The sequence below is a fragment of the Felis catus genome, chromosome D4 (assembly GCF_018350175.1).
Source record: "Felis catus isolate Fca126 chromosome D4, F.catus_Fca126_mat1.0, whole genome shotgun sequence".
NCBI lineage: Eukaryota > Metazoa > Chordata > Mammalia > Carnivora > Felidae > Felis > Felis catus.
Window position 1 is genome coordinate 81839916 of NC_058380.1, and position 20866 is coordinate 81860781.

Genomic DNA, 20866 nt, shown 5'->3' on the forward strand with positions numbered 1-20866 from the left:
AAATCTCTGCTGTCTAAATGGGGAACAAGACAGAATACCAGCTCTCACCACAGCTAGCCCACACTTCACCTGAGGTCCCACCCACTGCAGGAGAGGAAAAAAAATAAGATTTAAACTCTGTAAAGGAGGAAACAAGGCTGCATTTTGTTTACAGATGATATTTCCATATAATTGCAATTCAGAAGAGTCTATGGAGCAACGATTTGTTTAATAATTAGCTATACTGATGTAAAAACAAATAAATATAGACACCTGCACACACATACACACACACTTCATAACATACACAAAAATCAATTCCAAGTGTACTAAACAACTGATTGGGAAGAGCATTATTATAAAGTTTTTAAAAGAGAATGGTGGAAAATGTCTGCCTCAACTCAGGAAAGAAAGGGCTTCTTCAACTGGACACAAAACGCTAAGGAAAAAAAATTATACACATACACACACACACACACACACACACACACACACAAACACTTGAATTCAATCAGTTAAAGTAAAAATATTTATTTAGCAAACAGCACTATAATGAGTGAAAAGACAAACCACCAAGATATAAGAAATATTTATAATGCATAAATCAACAAAAGGCTAGTATCTAGATTAAATAAATAGCTCTAAATAGTTCTACAAATACATTAGAATATAACAAATAACTAAACGGAAAAATGAACAAAACTTTAAACAAGCAGTTTCAAAATAAGGAAATGAAAATACTAATAAGTATTTACAGGGTCCTCCATCTCATGATTAATCACTGAAACATGAAATCAAAGCATCAGGAGATGTCCCCCAAAGCACACCCAACATGATGACCACAACGGAAAAGGCTAAAACCACCAAGAGTTATCAAGGATGTGGTGCAGCCAGCACTCGCACACACTGCTGGTACAAGTGCAACTTGACACAATTTCTTTGGAAGTCAACTTGATGTGTGCACTAAATGGGGGGATATGGACATCTCAGATCCCAGCAGTGCCACTCCTAGGCATGTCCACGACAGAAAGGAATGCGTGTGCACACCAAGAAACATGTACAAGAATGATCATCCTAATATCAGTCCTAACAGCCACAAAGCCAACTATTCCTTCAACCTTACAGTGTGTGAGTAACACACACGGTTACAGTGGAGCAACTCACCTCGATGGTAATGAACAGACTGCCACTACATACACCTATCTAGATGAATCTCACACAAGTAAAATTTCGAAGAAAAGAAGCCAGAAACCAGAATACATAATGAGTGAGTGTGTTTACTGAAGTTCAGAAACAGGCAAAGATAAAATAAACTGTTAAAGAGGATAGGGATTATTTTTCTCTGAGAAGGAGAGAAAAGTAATGATTTAGCAAGATACACAAAACGAGCTTCAGATGTGCTGGCAATGTTTTACTTCTAAATCTGGGAAGTGATACATAGGTGACTGCTTTCTAATAATTTCCCGGGTGCAAGGTTTCTGTTTTCTGCAGTTTTCTGTATGTGTTACTCTACGCTGATAACTTTTTTAAGTCTATCCATCTTTATATTATTATTTTTTATTATTTACTTTTTTAGAGGGAGAGTGACTGGAGAAGGACAGAGAGAGAGAGAGAGAGAGAGAGAGAGAGAGAGAGAGAGAGAGAATCCTAAGCAGGCTCCACACAGCACAAAGCCTGACATGGAGCCTGATCAAATGACCCTGGGACCATGACCCGAGCTGAAATAAAGAGTTGGAGCCTCAACCAACACACCCACTCAGGCACCCGATTAATTATTTTAAATACAACAATTACTACTACATAGGCACCAGAATATCTATCTACATTTCTATCATAAAAAATCTCTCAGGAGAGAAGGATTTTCTGTATGTTCTCAGTGAACTCATTGAGCAACAAAACATGATCCGAATTTACACAAGAGTATTTACATTCTCAACTAGTTGTACTCAGCGGGAATATGCATTCATTCTGTCGTGGAAGTGCCATGTGTTTGATTATGGAATGCTACCCCAGAATCCGCTGAGAGAATCACAGACAACATACACACACAGTAATTCCCAAGCCAGAAGTTCTGAAACTGAAACGTCAGCAGGCAGCAAGGGTGTAGAGTGAGGGGTGTATGAGACGACACTGAACGGGAACGCCCTGCGGTTACAGGCGTCCCATGAACAAATGTGGAAGAATAATGCAGAGCAATATAAGCGATCTACAGAAGAATATAAAAAGTATAATTCCATTCGCATAAATGACAAGAACAGGCAAATTTAGAGTAAACCATACAGTTTAGACATCTATGCGTGTTGCTCCGCAAACTGGCCACAGTACACAGAGGGCAGGGACAGAACAAGGAAAGAGGCAGGCCACTCTGGATTGGTAGGGAGCAGTGCTAATAAGCAAGGGAACTTAACGCACAAGGCATGTGTCTTGGGCACCCCAAGACAAGTTGATACCCACACCTGCCTGCCAGAATCCTAAAAGTTTATACAGAGAGAGGCCTCATAGGGGTTCAGTCACTTCGCCCTCCAGAAGGTCTCAACAGCACCTTGCTCTCTCAGGGCTGTGACCTTGACACCGGCTCCCACTGTGGGAACAAGGGCCGAGCTACATTCCGAGGAGAGGAGAGGTGAGGAGCCTCCCGTTACCTGGGGACAACTTATGGATCCAATGGTGGTTACATCTTCAACAACGCACATGTGGCAAAGCTATAAAGAACAGAAAGAAATAGTACCCATATTCACAATGGTTATTTCCTCAAAATGGGGAAGAAAGGATATGATTAAACACACGTACACACAGGGCTTCTACAAGATTGAACTATATACCACTGAAGCTGAGTGGTGGGAGAGTGGTCAGTAATTTTATTATCTCTCCTTCAACAGCACATACACATTTTATAAGCTTTTTTATGTAAGGTAAAATTACAACAAAAGATAAATATATTCAGAAACTGTATCCCAAGCCTGATGTCGAGACCACATAGTGCTTCTATCTCTGTTCTCTGGAGTCAGAGAAAATAGGAATATTCCTGCTACTATTTCTACTATACGACAATTGAAGGTGTTGATTGTGCTATTTTATCTACATTGCTCCCCTTGTTTTCTAGGACATACTGCATTCCATCCATGGGGACTGGGCTCCAATTAGAAAAGTGTGACTCCATGGTAGAGCCAGACCCCGGTCAGGATCAGGGCTACGAGGATGGATCCAAGCAGCACGTCACCCCAGGGAAAACCAGGAAGGCCATCTGGTCATCTGAACGGTCTTATCACTGGCACTGCTGGGACTCAGGGGACCACAAAGCAGAAGGGCCAGCTGGGAGGTTGGACAATCGCCCCACCTAGGCTCTAACTAGGAGATCTGGGAATGGGTCCCAGGAGACACTACCTGTGAAAAGTCAGCAGCCCCTCCTGGCTCCTGTGCCTGACATGTCACCAAGGACCTGAGTCTCCAGTCCGTGCTGTTCCTACAGACAGGGAAGGGCTCAGTGACTCTAGCCATGTCTTCTCAAAGAGTCAGTGGGAGAGCAAACCCAATCTCCTTCCTGGAAGTGTCAGAGACTGAGGCTGGCCAGCATGTCCAGGTAAGAACTGAGGCATATGGATGGAGAATGAACGGTCCACCTAAGGCCCCTTGTAAGCATGCTTGCGCGCGCGCACACACATACACACACACACACACGCGCACACACACACACGCGCGCGCATAGCAATTTGGCTTCTCCTTTTGCTTTTTTCCTCTCTATCCTATACCTGTATCTGCCAATCGATTTCTGGCTCTTCTGATCACCTTCTCTGGTGCCCTTCATGTCCCTGATGGTCCTCTTTGAAGTCACTGAAGAGAATGGTCTTCAGACCACCCTTCCCCAAGCCCCACCTGTGACGTTCACATAGCTCCTAGGCAACAATAAGCACACGTCCCTCTCAGTCCACTCAGCAGGTGTGGGTCCAGAATCTCTCTCGGCCACCACCCCAAATCACTTCTTCACAACCCTTCTCTTTCTAAAATGTTGAGCCAGCAAATAACTATTTCAGATACACTCATTTATTCCCATTCTTCCACTAATAATTTGAGGGGCTCTGATGATTCAGTTATTTAACCAAGTTTACACATGGCTTTCAGATGCTAAAACAAATGCTTTGCATTGACAGTTCTGAGGTATAACCCTTCAAAGGTGGTAGTGCTTCTGCTGATGTGAAAGGTGGTGACGGTGGTGGTGGCATTGGGTGTTGACATCTCACAATTGACAAGCCCAATCTGCAGACATTGACCAGAACACAACAACCACAAAACACCCTGTACGGCTTGGCTCACCTTGTACAAGATGACTGCTGTTTTATTAAAAACAGCAGTAACAATGCTAAATCCTATTTACTGAGCACTTGCTATGTGCCACCCTTGGTTTAAATAGTATACCATAATTTTTAATCCAACTTAATCCTCATAACCACTATATTCAGTAAACTCAATTGTTACTGCATTTAAACAGATGTTGAAACTAAAGCCAAATAAGGTTCCATGACCTCCTCAAAGTCACATCAAGAGTACAGATTGGGGAATGCATTCCGATTCCTGAGGGTATATTATGTTTTTATCACAGCACTAAATAAACATGACATTAACCCGTGCTGCCACTGACTGTTCATCACATTTCTTTCTCCACACCATCAAACAGGAACATGGGAATTTCTCATCTTGATTGCACATCATGATTGATAAAGAAACTTCAACGGATTCCAGCCTTTGGTCCCTTCAACAGACCTCTCAGGTAGGGCTAGTATCTATCATACAGAGGAAGGAAGGAAGGCTCAAAGGGAGAAAACAGCCCCCAAAGTTAAAAGGCATGCGGGGAACAGAGCCATCAAGCACAGCATGCTATGCTTTTCCGTGACATCCTATGTCTCCGCTTCACATTTCAGCAACTGCTACTAACAGAGACAGGGGCATCACCACCCTCAATAGTAACCTGCCCTCCATACATATCATCTCAGTCATAGCTTCAATGACTCCATGAAAGTGTTGCACAAGGTCCAAATGAGGTAACACACATTCAGAGTTAAGTGGCCAACCAGGGTCAGACCAAGAATAACAAACAGAGAATAGATTCCCATCCCATCTCCAGGATGCCAAAGCCCAGAAGATAAAAAGAAAGGTGTTGATGGTGAGGGTGGTGAGGAGAATGAAAATGATATGCCCTGAATGATAGAGTGCTTCCCAGTTTCCAATGTTCTCACGTCCACGGTGACCCATTGGAATGATCTTCAAAGACAAAGGGCTCCAGAGCACTCCATACACCTGGAGACCCCTGGACTCAGCTGGCTCCTCTCTGGAGAAGCTATTCCTCTTCCATCTCCCTCAATATGCCCCCGCACACTTGACACATGCACACAGGCACTCCATGAGTCCATGAAATCCTAGTAGATGCATGATCCCAAAAGTACCTCCAAAAAAGAGATAATCCAAAGTGTTGCTCTATGTTTACTATAAAAGGAATTAAATGTGAAGCAGTTCTTTCCAGTGAATCCCCATTCAGTATCATTCAGACAATCCATGGCAAAACATGGCACATTACAGAAATCTAGAATGCAGACTATGGCCCCACTCTGACACCTCACTACCATAGACCACAGTCCTCATATCTGCAAACCTGCACTTATAGCTGCTAGTGAATCTCAGTGACCTTTCAAAGTATGGAGAAAACAGACCAGTAGCAAACTGTACTAGTCAGAGCTTAATTTCATTTAAGCAAGATTCTGCTCCAATTTCTCTCCTTGAAGGAAATCAGCAACCAAACCAGCGTCTCTGACTTCCTGCTCCTGGGCTTCTCTGCACACCCTGAGCAGCAGCCTCTCCTGTTTGGACTCTTCCTGGGCATGTACCTGGTCACCGTGTTGGGGAACCTACTCATCATCATGGCCATAGTTTCTGACCAGCACCTCCACACCCCCATGTACTTCTTCCTGGCTAACCTGTCCTTCGTCGATACCTGCTTCACCTGCACCATTGTCCCCAAGGTGCTGGCAAACATCCTGAAACAGTGCCATGCCATCTCCTACACTGGGTGCCTCGTGCAGATGTACTTCTTCATGGCACTGACCCTGCTGGATGACTTCCTGCTGGCCGTGATGGCATATGACCGCTACGTGGCCATCTGTCTTCCTCTCCACTACACCACGATCATGTGTCCCCAGCGCTGCCTGCTGCTGGTCACCGCATCCTGGCTCTGCTCCCACCTCCTGGCCTCCTCGCTCACCCTCCTCATGTCTCAGTTCTCCTTCTGTGCCTCTCATGCCATCCCACACTTCTTCTGTGATCTTCTCCCTCTCCTCAAACTTGCCTGTTCAGACACCCAGATCTTTCAGGTCATGATGTTTGCTGAAGCAGCCCTCTCAGGTGTGGTCCCTCTCACCTGTGTCCTGGTCTCTTATGCCCACATCATCCACACCATCCTCAGGATCCCCTCTGTTGGGGGGAAGCACAAGGTCTTCTCGACCTGTGGCTCTCACCTGTCAGTGGTTACTCTCTTCTACGGGACGCTCTTTCTGGTGTATTTCCAGCCCTCATCCACCTATTCAGCAGAAATAGGAATGGTGGCATCTGTAGTATATACGATGGTCACCCCCATGCTGAACCCCTTTATCTACAGCCTGAGGAACAGGGACATGAAAGGGGCCCTGTTGGGACTCTTTGACTCAGAAAGATGCTCTACTCAGTAGAGGGTCCTTCCTCAGACTGGGAGCTCAGGCTCTCTGAAATGCCTTCTCCCTGCACTTCCCCATTGTAATTTTGAAAACTCAAGTTCAAGCAAGATGGATGCTCAACATCACAACCAGGTTTAACAAACAGAGAATGCCTCACTGGCCACAATTACAATCAGAGCTACAGGACAGAGCTGTACCCCTGGAAGATGAGTGGCCAGCAATCCCTACAGGGTGACTTGACTAGTGGTATAGGTGTCCAAGCAGATCCAAGCCAGAGAGTAGGAATCACCAAGAATGACACCAGACAGAATTCGGGTGCTGGGAGGAAGCCAGGTAGCACCAGTTCAGCCTGGGACTAACAGGTCCCACTCAGCTACAAGAAATGCTCACAACCAGGAAGGCTCAAGTGCTCGGAGTTTCAGGGACCATTTCCAAGCCCAGCTTTGGAAACAACTCACTGATAGGGACTAACCTACCCATGGAGAAGGCTGCACCAAGAAGACACGCTATTTGCTGGGACTAAGAAGACAAGAATCATTTGAGGAGAAGAAACTAGGCACTGACACTTCAGAGGACTGGCCCCAAATCACACATCAGGGATCAGATCTAAGATTCTGACAGACTAATTATTAGTAATGGACAAGTCCTTGATTCTTTGGCTTTTAAACTCGGGTTTATTTCATAAGTCTCACCTACAGAATAATCCATGCTTACTATAGTAAATTTGTAAACTATAAGAAATAGGAAAAAAGAAAAAAGAAAACACTCACTATTCCTCCATATAAAGAAAACCACTGGTAATATTTTACAATATTTTCTGCCTGTCTTTTTCTAATGACTTTTTGCCTTTACTTTGTTGAGAAAATACTGCTGGTACAAATATATATACTTTTTTGCTTAATCTCATGAGTTATCTCCATATTATTATCTCTTCCTGGACATTTGGCTCTCTGAAAGTACATCAGAATAAATATCCATAACATATACGGTATTTCACCATTGTTGAATGATTAGAGGGTTTCTAAGCTTTCACTATTACAAGTAATGATGCAAAGAACATCTCTGAAAAATATTTACATGTGTTCATAATCTGTTATATTTAATATTTTTAAAAGTGGAATATCTAACCTGTATAGGACCCTTTATCCATTCTGCAAAAATTCCCAAATGAGGGTGCTCTTTTGTCTACATCTTCTCCATATTTTGATGTTCACACTGTACCCTTAATTACAAATGATGTGATAGCTAAAAGGTATCTCCTTGCTTTAGTTTTAATTTCTTTGATTGTTGGTGAAGGCACTGTTTTCCACAGTCTGTTAACCGTTTTCTTCCATTTCATTCTTTTATTTTTATTATTTTTTTATTTTTTGAGAGAGAGAGAAAGCATGAATGCAAACAGGAGAGGGGCAGAGAGAGAGGGAGAGAGAGAATCCCAAGCAGGCTCCACACTGCCAGCACAGAACCTGATGAGGTGCTTGATCTCACAAACCCTGAGATCATCACCTGAGGCAAATTCAAGAGTCAGATGCTTAACCAACTGAGCCACTATCCCTATCCCTATTGTTTTTTTAACTGAAGTGTAGTTGACAAGGCCAATGCAAATCTTAATCTTGGGGTTCTAAGTTTGAGCCTCACATTTTGTACAGACATTACTTTATTACATACATTTTTAAATCTTATTTATTTATTTGAGAGAGAGGGAGAAAGCACAGGCAGGGTAAAGGCAGAGAGAGAAAGGGAGAGAGAGATGCCCAAGTAGACTCCATGCTATCAGCACAAAGCCTGATGCAGGGTTTTATCTCATGAACCAATGGATCATGACCTGAGCTGAAATCAAGAGTCCAACGCTCAACGAACCATGCCACCCTGGCGCCCTTTTACTTTTGCTTTAAAAGTAAAATCTACACAGAGAGGGGGGAGTCAAACCACAAGAGACCAAACAAATACAGAGAACAAACTAAGGGTAGATGGGGGGTGGGGGAGAGTGAAAATGGGCGATGGGCATTGAGGAGGGCACTTGTAGGGATGAGCACTGGGTGTTGTATGTAAGCCAATCTGACAGTAAATTATATTCATAAAAAAAAAAGTAAAATCTTCAGAAAAGGGATGCCTGGGTGGCTCAGTCAGTTAAGCATCTGACTCTTGGTTTCAGCTCAGGTCATGATCTAACAGTTCATGAGTTCGAGCACCACATTGGGCTCTGCACTGACAGCACAGAACCTGTTTGGGATTTGTCTCTTCCTCTCTCTCTCCCTTTCCCCAACTCATGCTGTATCTGCCTCTCTCAAAATCAATAAACTTAAAAAAATTTTTTTTAATATCTTCAGAAAAAATGAAGCATAGACAGAAGTATACTTGACAGATAGTAGAGTGATATTACCTTCAGGTGTAGGGGGGTGCCTGGGGGGCTCAGTCAGTTGAGCGTCCGACTTTGACTCAGGTCATGATCTCACAGTTTGTGGGTTCAAGCCCCGCGTTGGGCTCTGTGCTGACAGCTCAGGGCCTGGAGCCTGCTTCGGATTCTGTGTCTCCCTCTCTCTCTGCCCCTCCCCCGCTCACGCGCGCTCTCTCTCTCTCTCTCTCTCTCTCTCTCTCTCTCAAAAATAAAGATTAAAAAGAAAAAAAGACAGAATACCAGCTCTCACCACAGCTAGCCCACATTTTACCTGAGGTCCCACCCACTGCAGTAGAGGGAGAAAAAGATAAAATATTTAAACCCTCTAAAGGAGGAAACAAGTTTGCATTTCAATTACAGATGGTATTTCCATATAATTGCAATTCAGAAGAGTCCATGGAGAACCATTTGTTTAATAATTAGTTTCTTGATGTCAAAATAAATAAACTATAGACCCCCCCCACACACATACACACACACACACACACACACACACACACACACATCACAAGATACACACACACAAAAAAAACAATTCTCTAAAGAACTGATTGGGAAGAGCCAAATTATAAAGTTTTTAAAAGAGAATGTTGGAAAATGTCTCCCTGAACTCAGGCAAGAAAGGACTTTTACAAACAGACACAAGTAAAGTGCTTACAAGATAAAATATATATTGATGACTTCAATCGGTTAAAATAAAAATACTTTGTGTGTGTGTGTCTGTGTGTGTGTGTGTGTGTGTCTCGCATCCATGAAATACAGCCAGATCAACACTAAACCATCCTACACACCTAGTAAACTGATTGGAGAATTAACACGACAATCTGCACAACCTGAACTACAGACTTCAGCAGGTATGTGGCATGGAGAGGTAAACTTGGGGAGAGAGAAGCCGGTGGCAGGCAGGGAGCCACTTTTGCAGGTGGAGAGAGGACTGAGACTGGGCGGGGGGAGAATACGGGAAAAGCACCCCTCCCCAAGAGCAGCTGGACAGAAAGTGGAAAATTGGGAACAGCCACAGGGACTAAACTAAAACGGGAGAAAGGAGAAAGGAGAGGGTTTAAATTTCATTAAGACTGTAAACAAGGGGAGTGCAAAGTCTGCAACTCCACCGCTCAATACCTGGTGGTGCTCTGGTGGGAAGGGTGAATCCCCAGGAACAGAGTGGGGTCTGGGAGGTTCTGAGGCCACATGGGGAAAAGCGGTTCCATTGCTGGAAGGACATTTGGTAGAGACTGTTGAAGCCACCTGGTCCCAGCAGACGCCAGAAGGCGGCCACATTAGCTGGTACTGGTGTTAAGGATGAAGCCTGGTGCCAGATGTGTGTTGTGATTTTCCATAATCCGTGAAAAGCTGCTGCTACACTATCTCGCAAACTTTTTCTGGGGCGGGCTGGCACCTGGCCACAGTCTCGGGGCTCCGGCAGCAGCAGGGTCCAGCAAGCATTCCTGGGTACAGCTGACATTCGGCCATTGTTTGGCCATTGCTCAGTGAGATCCTCTCGCAGAGGGGAGGAACAGGTCAAAGCCACAGTCCTTCAGAAGTAAGGGGCTGGGGAAAACAGCCACATCTGAGACAAAACTCAAGAGAGGTGTACTGCCTGGGGCCTGATCACGCACAGTGTAAAAGCAGGGAGTGGACGAAAGGTGAAGACAGAGGACGGGTGCGCGATTGCTGATCGGAGAGAACAGTACCCATACTACACACTGGGTAGCTAGGTGACGCCATTTTCACCTCTCCAGGGCATATGCATACACACCAAGGAGCGCCACAACAATCTACCCCAGCAGGCTAGCAGTGCCATCTAGTGGAGAACAGAGCCATTACACTGAGCCACGCCCAACTGGGCCAACCTCACTCTTTAAGAACACAAGTCTCACCGCCTGCTTAGTTTATGGACTACAGAGCGCTACATAGTCTGACTTCTAGGGGAAAACGAAGTAATTTCAGTCCGATTTCAATCTGTTAGCAGGTCCAACTATTCAACATTCTTTTCTTTTTCTCTTTTACACTACTTTTCTTTTTCTTGAATACAGAAAAAAAATTCATTTTTATTTTCAATTTTTATTAAAAATATTTTCCTTATTTTTTTACTATATTTTACTTTTGTGTAAATTTTTTCAAATTCTGTCTTACTACCATCATTTTATTTTAGTCTACTTCAGTGTATTCACTTTTTCAAATTTTCAAACGATTTCCTTTTTTCTTTTTTTTTCTCCTTTTCATTTCTTTTCTTTTTCTTGAATGCAGAAAGAGAAAAACTTCATTTTTACATTTAATTTCTATCAAAAATATTTTTCTTTAATTTTTTACTATATTTTTTGTTTTTATGTAAATTTTTTCAAATTCTATTTTACATCCATCATTTTACTTTAGGCCACTACAGTGTATTCACTTTTTCAAATTTTCAAACGATTTATTTTTTTTCTCATTTTTCTTTTTAGTTTCTTTTTCTTGAATACAGAAAGAGAAAAATTCTTTTATTTTTAATTTTTATTAAAAATATTTTCTGTTTTTTTCCTACTATATTCTTTACTTTTGTGTAATTTTTTTCAAAGTCTATTTTACTCCCATCATCTTATTTTAGTCTATTTCAGTGTATTCATGTTTTCAAATTCTCAAACAATTTCCTTTCCCCCCTTTTTTTCTCTAATCTGTCAAACCACTTTCAACACCCACAAAAAACACACCTAGGATCTAGCATCATTTATTAGATTTTCCATACAAGTTTTTTCCATACACGTTTTAGGATTATTTGTTCTAGCTCTGTGAAGAATGCTGGTGTTACTTTGATAAGGATTGCATTGAATATGTAGATTGCTTTGGGTAGTATCGACATTTTAACAATATTTGTTCTTCCTATCCAGGAAAATGGAATCTTTTTCCGTTTTTTTGTGTCTTCTTCAATTTGTTTCATAAGCTTTCTATAGTATTCAGTGTATAGATTTTTCACCTCTTTGGTTAGATTTATTCCTAGGTATTTTAGATTTTCTGCGTGTGTGTGTGTGTTTAATTTTTTAATTTTAATACTTTTTATTTTAATTTTTCTACCTCATTAATTCCTTTTCTCCCTTCGAAATGACAAAACGAATGAATTCACTCCAAAAGAAACAGCACAAAGAAACGACAGCCAGGGATTTAAACAACCCAGATACAAGCTAGATGTCTGAACCAGAATTTAGAATCATGATAACAAGAATACTAGCTGGAGTCGAAAATAGATTAGAATCCCTTTCTAAAGAGAAAAAGAGGTAAAAAAATAGTCTCAATGAAATAAAAAATGGATGGATGCAGCAGCAGCAAGGATGGATGAGGCAGAACAGAGAATCAGCGATATAGAGGACAAACTTATAGAGAATAATGAAGCAGAAAAAAAGAGGGAGACTAAGGCAAAAGAGCACGATTTAAGAATTAGAGAGATCAGTGACTCATTTAAAAGGAACAATATCAGAATCATAGGGGTCCCAGAGAAGGAAGAGAGAGAAATAGGGGTAGAAGGGTTATGTGAGCAAAGCATAGCAGAAAACTTTCCTAACCTGGGGAAAGACACAGACATCAAATTCCAAGAAGCACACAGGACCCCCATTAGATTCAACAAAAACCAACCATCAACAAGGCATATCATAGTCAAATTCACAAAATACTCACACAAGGAGAGAATCATGAAAGCAGCAAGGGAAAAAAAGTCCCTAACACACAAGGGAAGACAGGTCAGGTTTGCAGCAGACCTATCCACAGAAACTTGGCAGGCCAGAAAGAAGTGGCAGGATATATTCAGTGTGCTGAATCACAAAAATATGCAGCCAAGAATTCTTTATCCAGCAAGGCTGTCATTCAAAGTAGAAGGAGAGATAAAAAGTTTCCCAGACAAACAAAAATTAAAGGAGTTTGTGACCACTAAACCAGTCCTACAAGAAATTTTAAGGGGAACTCTCTGAGGGGAAAAAACATGGAAAAAAAATATACATATATATATGAAGTAACAAATATTAGAAAGGACCAGAGAACACCACCAGAAACTCCAACTCTACAAGCATCAAAATGGCAATAAATTCATATTTTTCAGTACTCACTCTAAACGTCAATGGGCTCAAAGCTCCAATCAAAAGACATAGGGTAACAGAATGGATAAGAAAACAAGATCCATCTATATGCTGCTTACAAGAGACCCACTTTAGACCTAAAGACACCTTCAGATTGAAAATAAGGGGATGGAGAACCATCTATCATGCTAATGGTCAACAAAATAAAGCCGGAGTAGCCATACTTATATCAGACAATCTAGACTTTAAAATAAAGACTGTATCAAGAGATGCAGAAGGGCATTATATCATAATCAAGGGGTATATCCACAAAGAAGGCCTAACAATTGTAAACATTTATGCACCAAATGTGAAAGCACCCAAATATATAAGTCAATTAATCACAAACATAAAGAAACCCATCGAGAGTAACACCATAATGGTAGGAGACTTCAACACCCCACTCACAGCAATGGACAGATCATCTAATCAAAAAATCAACAAGGAAACAATGACTTTGAATGACACACTGGACCAGATGGACTTAACAGATATATTCACAACATTTCATCCTAAAGCAGCAGAATATACATTCTTCTCCAGTGCACATGGAACGTTCTGCAGAATAGACCATATACTGGGACACAAATCAGCCCTAAGTAAGTACAAAAAGATCAAGGTCATACCGTGCATATTTTCAGACCACAACACTATGAAACTCAAAATCAACAACAAGAAAAAATTTGGAAAGGTAGCAAATACTTGCAGACTGAAGAACATTCTACTAAAGAATGAATGGGCTAACCAAGAAGTTAAAGAGGAAATTAAAAAGTATATGGAAGTCAATGAAAATGATAGCACCATGACCCAAAATCTCTGGGACACAGCAAAGGCGGTCTAAGAGGAAAGTATATAGCAATCCAGGCCTTCCTAAAGAAGGAAGAAAGATCTCAGATACACTACCTAACCTTACGCTTTAAGGACCTGGAAAAAGAACAGCAAATAAAACCCAAAACCAGAAGAAGACAGGAAATAATAAAGATTAGAGCAGAAATTAATGCTATCAAAACAAAAAAAAAAAAACAGTAGAACAGATTAATGAAACCAGAAGCTGGTTCCTTGAAAGAATTAACAAAATTGATAAACCACTAGCCAGTTTGATCAACAAGAAAAAGTAAAAGAACCAAATAAATAAAATCCAGAATGAAAGAGGAGAGATCACAACCAACACAGCAGAAATAAAAACAATATAAGAGAATATTACGAGCAATTATATGCCAATAAAATGGGCAATCTGGAAGAAATGGACAAATTCCTAGAAACATATAAACTACCAAAACTGAAACAGGAAGAAATAGAAAATTTGAACAGACTCATAACCAGTAAGGAAATCAAATTAGTAATAAAAAATCTGCCAAAAAACAAGAGTCCAGGGCCAGATGGCTTTCCAAGGGAATTCTACCAAACATTTAAGGAAGAGTTAACACCTATTCTCTTGAAGCTGTTCCAAAACATAGAAATGGAAGGAAAACTTCCAAACTCTTTCTATGAAGCTAGCATTACCTTGATTCCAGAACCAGACAAAGACCCCACTAAAAAGGAGAAATATAGCCCAATTTCCCTGATGAACATGGATGCAAAAATCCTCAACAAGATATTAGCCAACCAGATCCAACAACACATTAAAAAAAATTATTCACCACCACCAAGTGGGATTTATACCTGGGATGCAGGACTGGTTCAACATCCGCAAAACAATCAATGTGATAAATCACATTAATAAAAGAAAAGACAAGAACCATATGATCCTTTCAATAGATGCAGAGAAAGCATTTGACAAAATATAGCATCCTTTCTTGATAAAAACCCTCAAGAAGGTAGGAATAGAAGGAGCATATCTCAAGATAATAAAAGCCATATATGAACGACCCAACACTAATATCATCCTCAATGGGGAAAAACTGAGAGCATTCCCCCTAAGGTCAGGAACAAGACCGGATGTCCACTCTTGCCACTGTTATTCAACATAGTATTGGAAGTCTTAGCCTCTGCAATCAGACAACACAAAGAAATAAAAGGCATCCAAATTGGCCAGGAGGAGGTCAAACTTTCACTCTTTGCAGATGACATGATACTCTACATGGAAAACCCAAAAGAATCCACCAAAAAGCTGCTAGAATTGATTCATGAATTCAGCAAAGTTGCAGGATATAAAATCAACGCACAGAAACTGGTTGCATTCCTATACACCAACTACCAACAATGAAGTGACAGAGAGAGAAATCAAGGAATCAACCCCACTTACAGTTGCACAAAAAAACATAAAATACCTAGGAATAAATCTAACCAAAGAGGTGAAAAATCTATACACTGAATACTATAGAAAGCTTATGAAACAAATTGAAGAAGACACAAAAAAATGGAAAAAGATTCCATGCTCCTGGATAGGAAGAACAAATATTGTTAAAATGTCGATACTACCCAAAGCAATCTACATATTCAATGCAATCCCTATCAAAGTAACACCAGCATTCTTCACAGAGCTAGAACAAATAATCCTAAAACTTGTATGGAACCAGAAGAGACCCCAAATAGCCAAAGCGATCTTGAAAAAGAAAACCAAAGCAGGAGGAATCACAATCCCAGACTTCAAGCTATACTACAAAGCTGTAATCATCAAGACAGTATGGTACTGGCACAAGAACAGACACTCAGATCAATGGAATAGAATAGAGAATCCAGAAATGGACCCACAAATATATGGGCAACTAATCTTTGACAAAGCAGGAAAGAGTATCCAGTGGAAAAAAGAGACTTTCTTTAACAAATGGTGCTGGAAGAACTGGACAGCAACATGCAGAAGAATGAAACTAGACCATTTTCTTACACTATACACAAAAATAAACTCAAAATGGATGAAAGACCTGAATGTGAGACAGGAAACCATCAAAACCCTAGCGGAGAAAGCGGGCAACAACCTCTCTCACCTCGCCCTCAGCAATTTCTTACTCAACACATCTCCAAAGCAAGGGAATTAAAAGCAAAAATGAGCTATTGGGACCTTATGAAGATAAAAAGCTTCTGCACTGCACAGGAAACAATCAGCAAAACTAAAACGCAACCAATGGAATGGGAAAAGATATTTGCAAATGACATATCGGATAAAGAGCTAGTATCCAAAATCTATAAAAAACCTCTCCATACTCCACACCGAAAAAACAAATAATCCAGTGAAGAAATGGGCAGAAGACATGAATAGAGACTTTTCTAAAGAAGACATCCAGATGGCCAATAGACACATGAAAAGATGCTCAACATCATTCTTCATCAGGGAAATACAAATCAAAGCCACACTCAGATATCACCTCATGCATGTCAGAGTGGCTAAAATGAACAAATCAGGAGACTATAGATGCTGGACAGAATGTGGAGAAAAGGGAACCCTCTTACACTGTTGGTGGGACTGCAAACTGGTGCAGCAGCTCTGGAAAACAGTGTGGAGGTTCCTCAAAAAATTAAAAACAGAACTAACTTATGACCCAACAATAGCACTACTAGGAATTTACCCAAGGGATACAGGACTGCTGATGCATAGGGCCACATGTACCCCAATGTTCACAGCAGTACTTCATCAATAGCCAAATTATGGACAGAGACTAAATGTCCATCAACTGATGAATGGAAAAGAAGTTGTGGTTTATATATGCAATGGAATACTACTTGGCAATGAGAAAGAATGAAATCCTGCCATTTGAAGCAACATGGATGGAACTGGAGGGTATTATGCTAAGTGAAATAAGTCAGTCAGAGAAAGACAGATACCATATGTTTTCACTCATATGTGGATCTTGAGAAACTTAACAGAAGACCATGAGGGAAGGGAAGGGGAAAAAAGGTACAAACAGAGAGGGAGGGAGGCAAACCATAAGAGACTCTTAAATACACAGAACAAAGTGAGGGTTAATGGGAGGGTGGGGGAGAGGGGAGAGTGGACGACGGGCATTGAGGAGGGCACTTGTTGGGATGAGCACCGGGTGCTGTATGGAAGGCAATTTGACAATAAACTATATTAAAAAAAGAATTAAAACTAAAAAACTCTACATATAAATACATAGATACGTACATACATACATACATACATACACTGGCAGAGAAAATACATACATACGTACATACATACTAAAACTAAAAAACTCTACATATAAATACATACATACGTACATACACACATACAATGGCACAGAAAATACATACATATGTACATACATACATACATAGGCACCAGAAAATCTACCTACATTTCTATCGTAAAAAATCTCTCATGAGAGAAGGATTTCCTGTATGTTCTCAGTGAACTCATTGAGCAACAAAACATGATCCGAATTTACACAAGAGTATTTACATTCTCAACTAGTTGTACTCAGCGGGAATATGCATTCATTCTGTCGTGGAAGTGCCATGTGTTTGATTATGGAATGCTACCCCAGAATCCGCTGAGAGAATCACAGACAACGTACCCACACAGTAATTCCCAAGCCAGAAGTTCTGAAACTGAAACGTCAGCAGGCAGCAAGGGTGTAGAGTGAGGGGTGTATGAGACGACACTGAACGGGAACACCATGCGGTTACAGGCGTCCCATGAACAAATGTGGAAGAATAATGCAGAGCAATATAAGCGATCTACAGAAGAATATAAAAAGTATAATTCCATTCGCATAAATGACAAGAACAGGCAAATTTAGAGTAAACCATACAGTTTAGACATCTATGCGTGTTGCTCCGCAAACTGGCCACAGTACACAGAGGGCAGGGACAGAACAAGGAAAGAGGCAGGCCACTCTGGATTGGTAGGGAGCAGTGCTAATAAGCAAGGGAACTTAACGCACAAGGCATGTGTCTTGGGCACCCCAAGACAAGTTGATACCCACACCTGCCTGCCAGAATCCTAAAAGTTTATACAGAGAGAGGCCTCATAGGGGTTGTCACTTCGCCCTCCAGAAGGTCTCAACAGCACCTTGCTCTCTCAGGGCTGTGACCTTGACACCGGCTCCCACTGTGGGAACAAGGGCAGAGCTACATTCCGAGGAGAGGAGAGGTGAGGAGCCTCCCATTACCTGGGGACAACTTATGGATCCAATGGTGGTCTACATCTTCAACAATGCACATGTGGCAAAGCTATAAAGAACAGAAAGAAATAGTACCCATATTCACAATGGTTATTTCCTCAAAATGGGGAAGAAAGGATATGATTAAACACACGTACACACAGGGCTTCTACAAGATTGAACTATATACCACTGAAGCTGAGTGGTGGGAGAGTGGTCAGTAATTTTATTATCTCTCCTTCAACAGCACATACACGTTTTATAAGCTTTTTTATGTAAGGTAAAATTACAACAAAAGATAAATATATTCAGAAACTGTATCCCAAGCCTGATGTCGAGACCACATAGTGCTTCTATCTCTGTTCTCTGGAGTCAGAGAAAATAGGAATATTCCTGCTACTATTTCTACTATACGACAATTGAAGGTGTTGATTGTGCTATTTTATCTACATTGCTCCCCTTGTTTTCTAGGACATACTGCATTCCATCCATGGGGACTGGGCTCCAATTAGGAAAGTGTGACTCCATGGTAGAGCCAGACCCCGGTCAGGATCAGGGCTACGAGGATGGATCCAAGCAGCACGTCACCCCAGGGAAAACCAGGAAGGCCATCTGGTCATCTGAACGGTCTTATCACTGGCACTGCTGGGACTCAGGGGACCACGAAGCAGAAGGGCCAGCTGGGAGGTTGGACAATCGCCCCACCTAGGCTCTAACTAGGAGATCTGGGAATGGGTCCCAGGAGACACTACCTGTGAAAAGTCAGCAGCCCCTCCTGGCTCCTGTGCCTGACATGTCACCAAGGACCTGAGTCTCCAGTCCGTGCTGTTCCTACAGACAGGGAAGGGCTCAGTGACTCTAGCCATGTCTTCTCAAAGAGTCAGTGGGAGAGCAAACCCAATCTCCTTCCTGGAAGTGTCAGAGACTGAGGCTGGCCAGCATGTCCAGGTAAGAACTGAGGCATATGGATGGAGAATGAACGGTCCACCTAAGGCCCCTTGTAAGTATGCTTGCATGCGCGCGCTCGCGCGCGCGCGCACACACACACACACACACACACACACACACACGTAGCAATTTGGCTTCTCCTTTTGCTTTTTTCCTCTCTATCCTATACCTGTATCTGCCAATTGATTTCTGGCTCTTCTGATCACCTTCTCTGGTGCCCTTCATGTCCCTGATGGTCCTCTCTGAAGTCACTGAAGAGAATGGTCTTCAGACCACCCTTTTCCAAGCCCCACCTGTGATGTTCACATAGCACCTATGAAATAAAAAAGCACAGGTCCCTCTCAGTCCCCTTAGTCTGTACTCAGCCTGTACTAGTCAGAGCTAATTTTAATATAAACAAGATTCTCCTCCAATTTCTCTCCTTGAAGGAAATCAGCAACCAAACCAGCGTCTCTGACTTCCTGCTTCTGGGCTTCTCTGCACACCCTGAGCGGCAGCCTCTCCTGTTTGGACTCTTCCTGGGCATGTACCTGGTCACCATGTTGGGGAACCTGCTCATCATCATGGCCATAGTTTCTGACCAGCACCTCCACACCCCCATGTACTTCTTCCTGGCCAACCTGTCTTTCGTCGATACCTGCTTCACCTGCACCATTGTCCCCAAGGTGCTGGCGAACATCCTGACACAGCGCCATGCAATCATCTACACTGGGTGCCTTGTGCAGATGTACTTCTTCATGGCGTTGGCTCTACTGGATGACTTCCTGCTGGCCGTGATGGCATATGACCGCTACGTGGCCATCTGCCTTCCTCTCCACTACACCACGATCATGTGTCCCCAGCGTTGCCTGCTGCTGGTCGCCACATCCTGGCTCTGCTCCCACCTCCTGGCCTCCTCGCTCACCCTCCTCATGTCTCAGTTCTCCTTCTGTGCCTCTCATGCCATCCCACACTTTTTCTGTGATCTTCTCCCTCTCCTCAAACTTGCCTGTTCAGACACCCAGATCTTTCAGGTCATGATGTTTGCTGAAGCAGCCCTCTCAGGTGTGGTCCCTCTCACCTGTGTCCTGGTCTCTTATGCCCACATCATCCACACCATCCTCAGGGTCCCCTCTGCTGGGGGGAAGCACAAGGTCTTCTCGACCTGTGGCTCTCACCTGTCAGTGGTCATTCTCTTCTATGGAACTGTCTTTCTGGTGTATTTCCAGCCTTCTTCCTCCTATACAGCAGACACAGGTATGGTGGCATCTGTGGTATACACAATGGTCACCCCCATGCTGAACCCCTTTATCTACAGCCTGAGGAACAGGGACATGAAGAGGGCTTTATGGAAACTCCTTGTCTGGGGAAGATGTTCCATCCCATAAAGAGACCAGAAAAGAAGACCAGGCTTTTTGGAATTCCTTCCTCATTGGACTTCTCTATTACAATTTTGAGAAGCTCAAGTCTAAGGTAGGATTAATGTTCAGCATCACAAGCAGGTTAAGGAACAAATGATACCTGACCTGACAGGAGGGGAATAGAACCAAGGGGCCAAGGACAGCACTCCTGCCTGGAGACAGGGAGCGGCCATCAATTCCTGCAGGGTTTCAAAGCAGAAATGGCACCGACAAAGTTAAACAGGCAGGGAAGACTTTCTTCAAGGCTCTTGCAATAGGGGGAGAAAGCGGAGCTCACTCTGAACCCAAGTCTGCTGGGATAAATGATGAGAGTATTCCT

At 42.3% G+C, this 20866-nt stretch overlaps 2 protein-coding genes across 2 annotated transcripts; both read left to right on the top strand.

The window, feature by feature from the left end:
• The first annotated feature begins 3475 nt into the window (after positions 1-3475).
• On the top strand, positions 3476-6692 carry LOC123381509 (olfactory receptor 1G1-like). The gene is made up of 2 exons (XM_045042722.1): positions 3476-3559; positions 5754-6692. The coding sequence occupies exons 1-2, from the start codon at positions 3476-3478 to the stop codon at positions 6690-6692; spliced, it is 1023 nt and encodes a 340-aa protein (XP_044898657.1).
• A 12371-nt stretch (positions 6693-19063) lies between these two features.
• LOC123381510 (olfactory receptor 1G1-like) lies at positions 19064-20514 on the top strand. Its single transcript, XM_045042723.1, has 2 exons — positions 19064-19147; positions 19576-20514. Exons 1-2 carry the CDS (start codon positions 19064-19066, stop codon positions 20512-20514), a joined length of 1023 nt encoding a protein of 340 aa, XP_044898658.1.
• Positions 20515-20866: the final 352 nt, after the last annotated feature.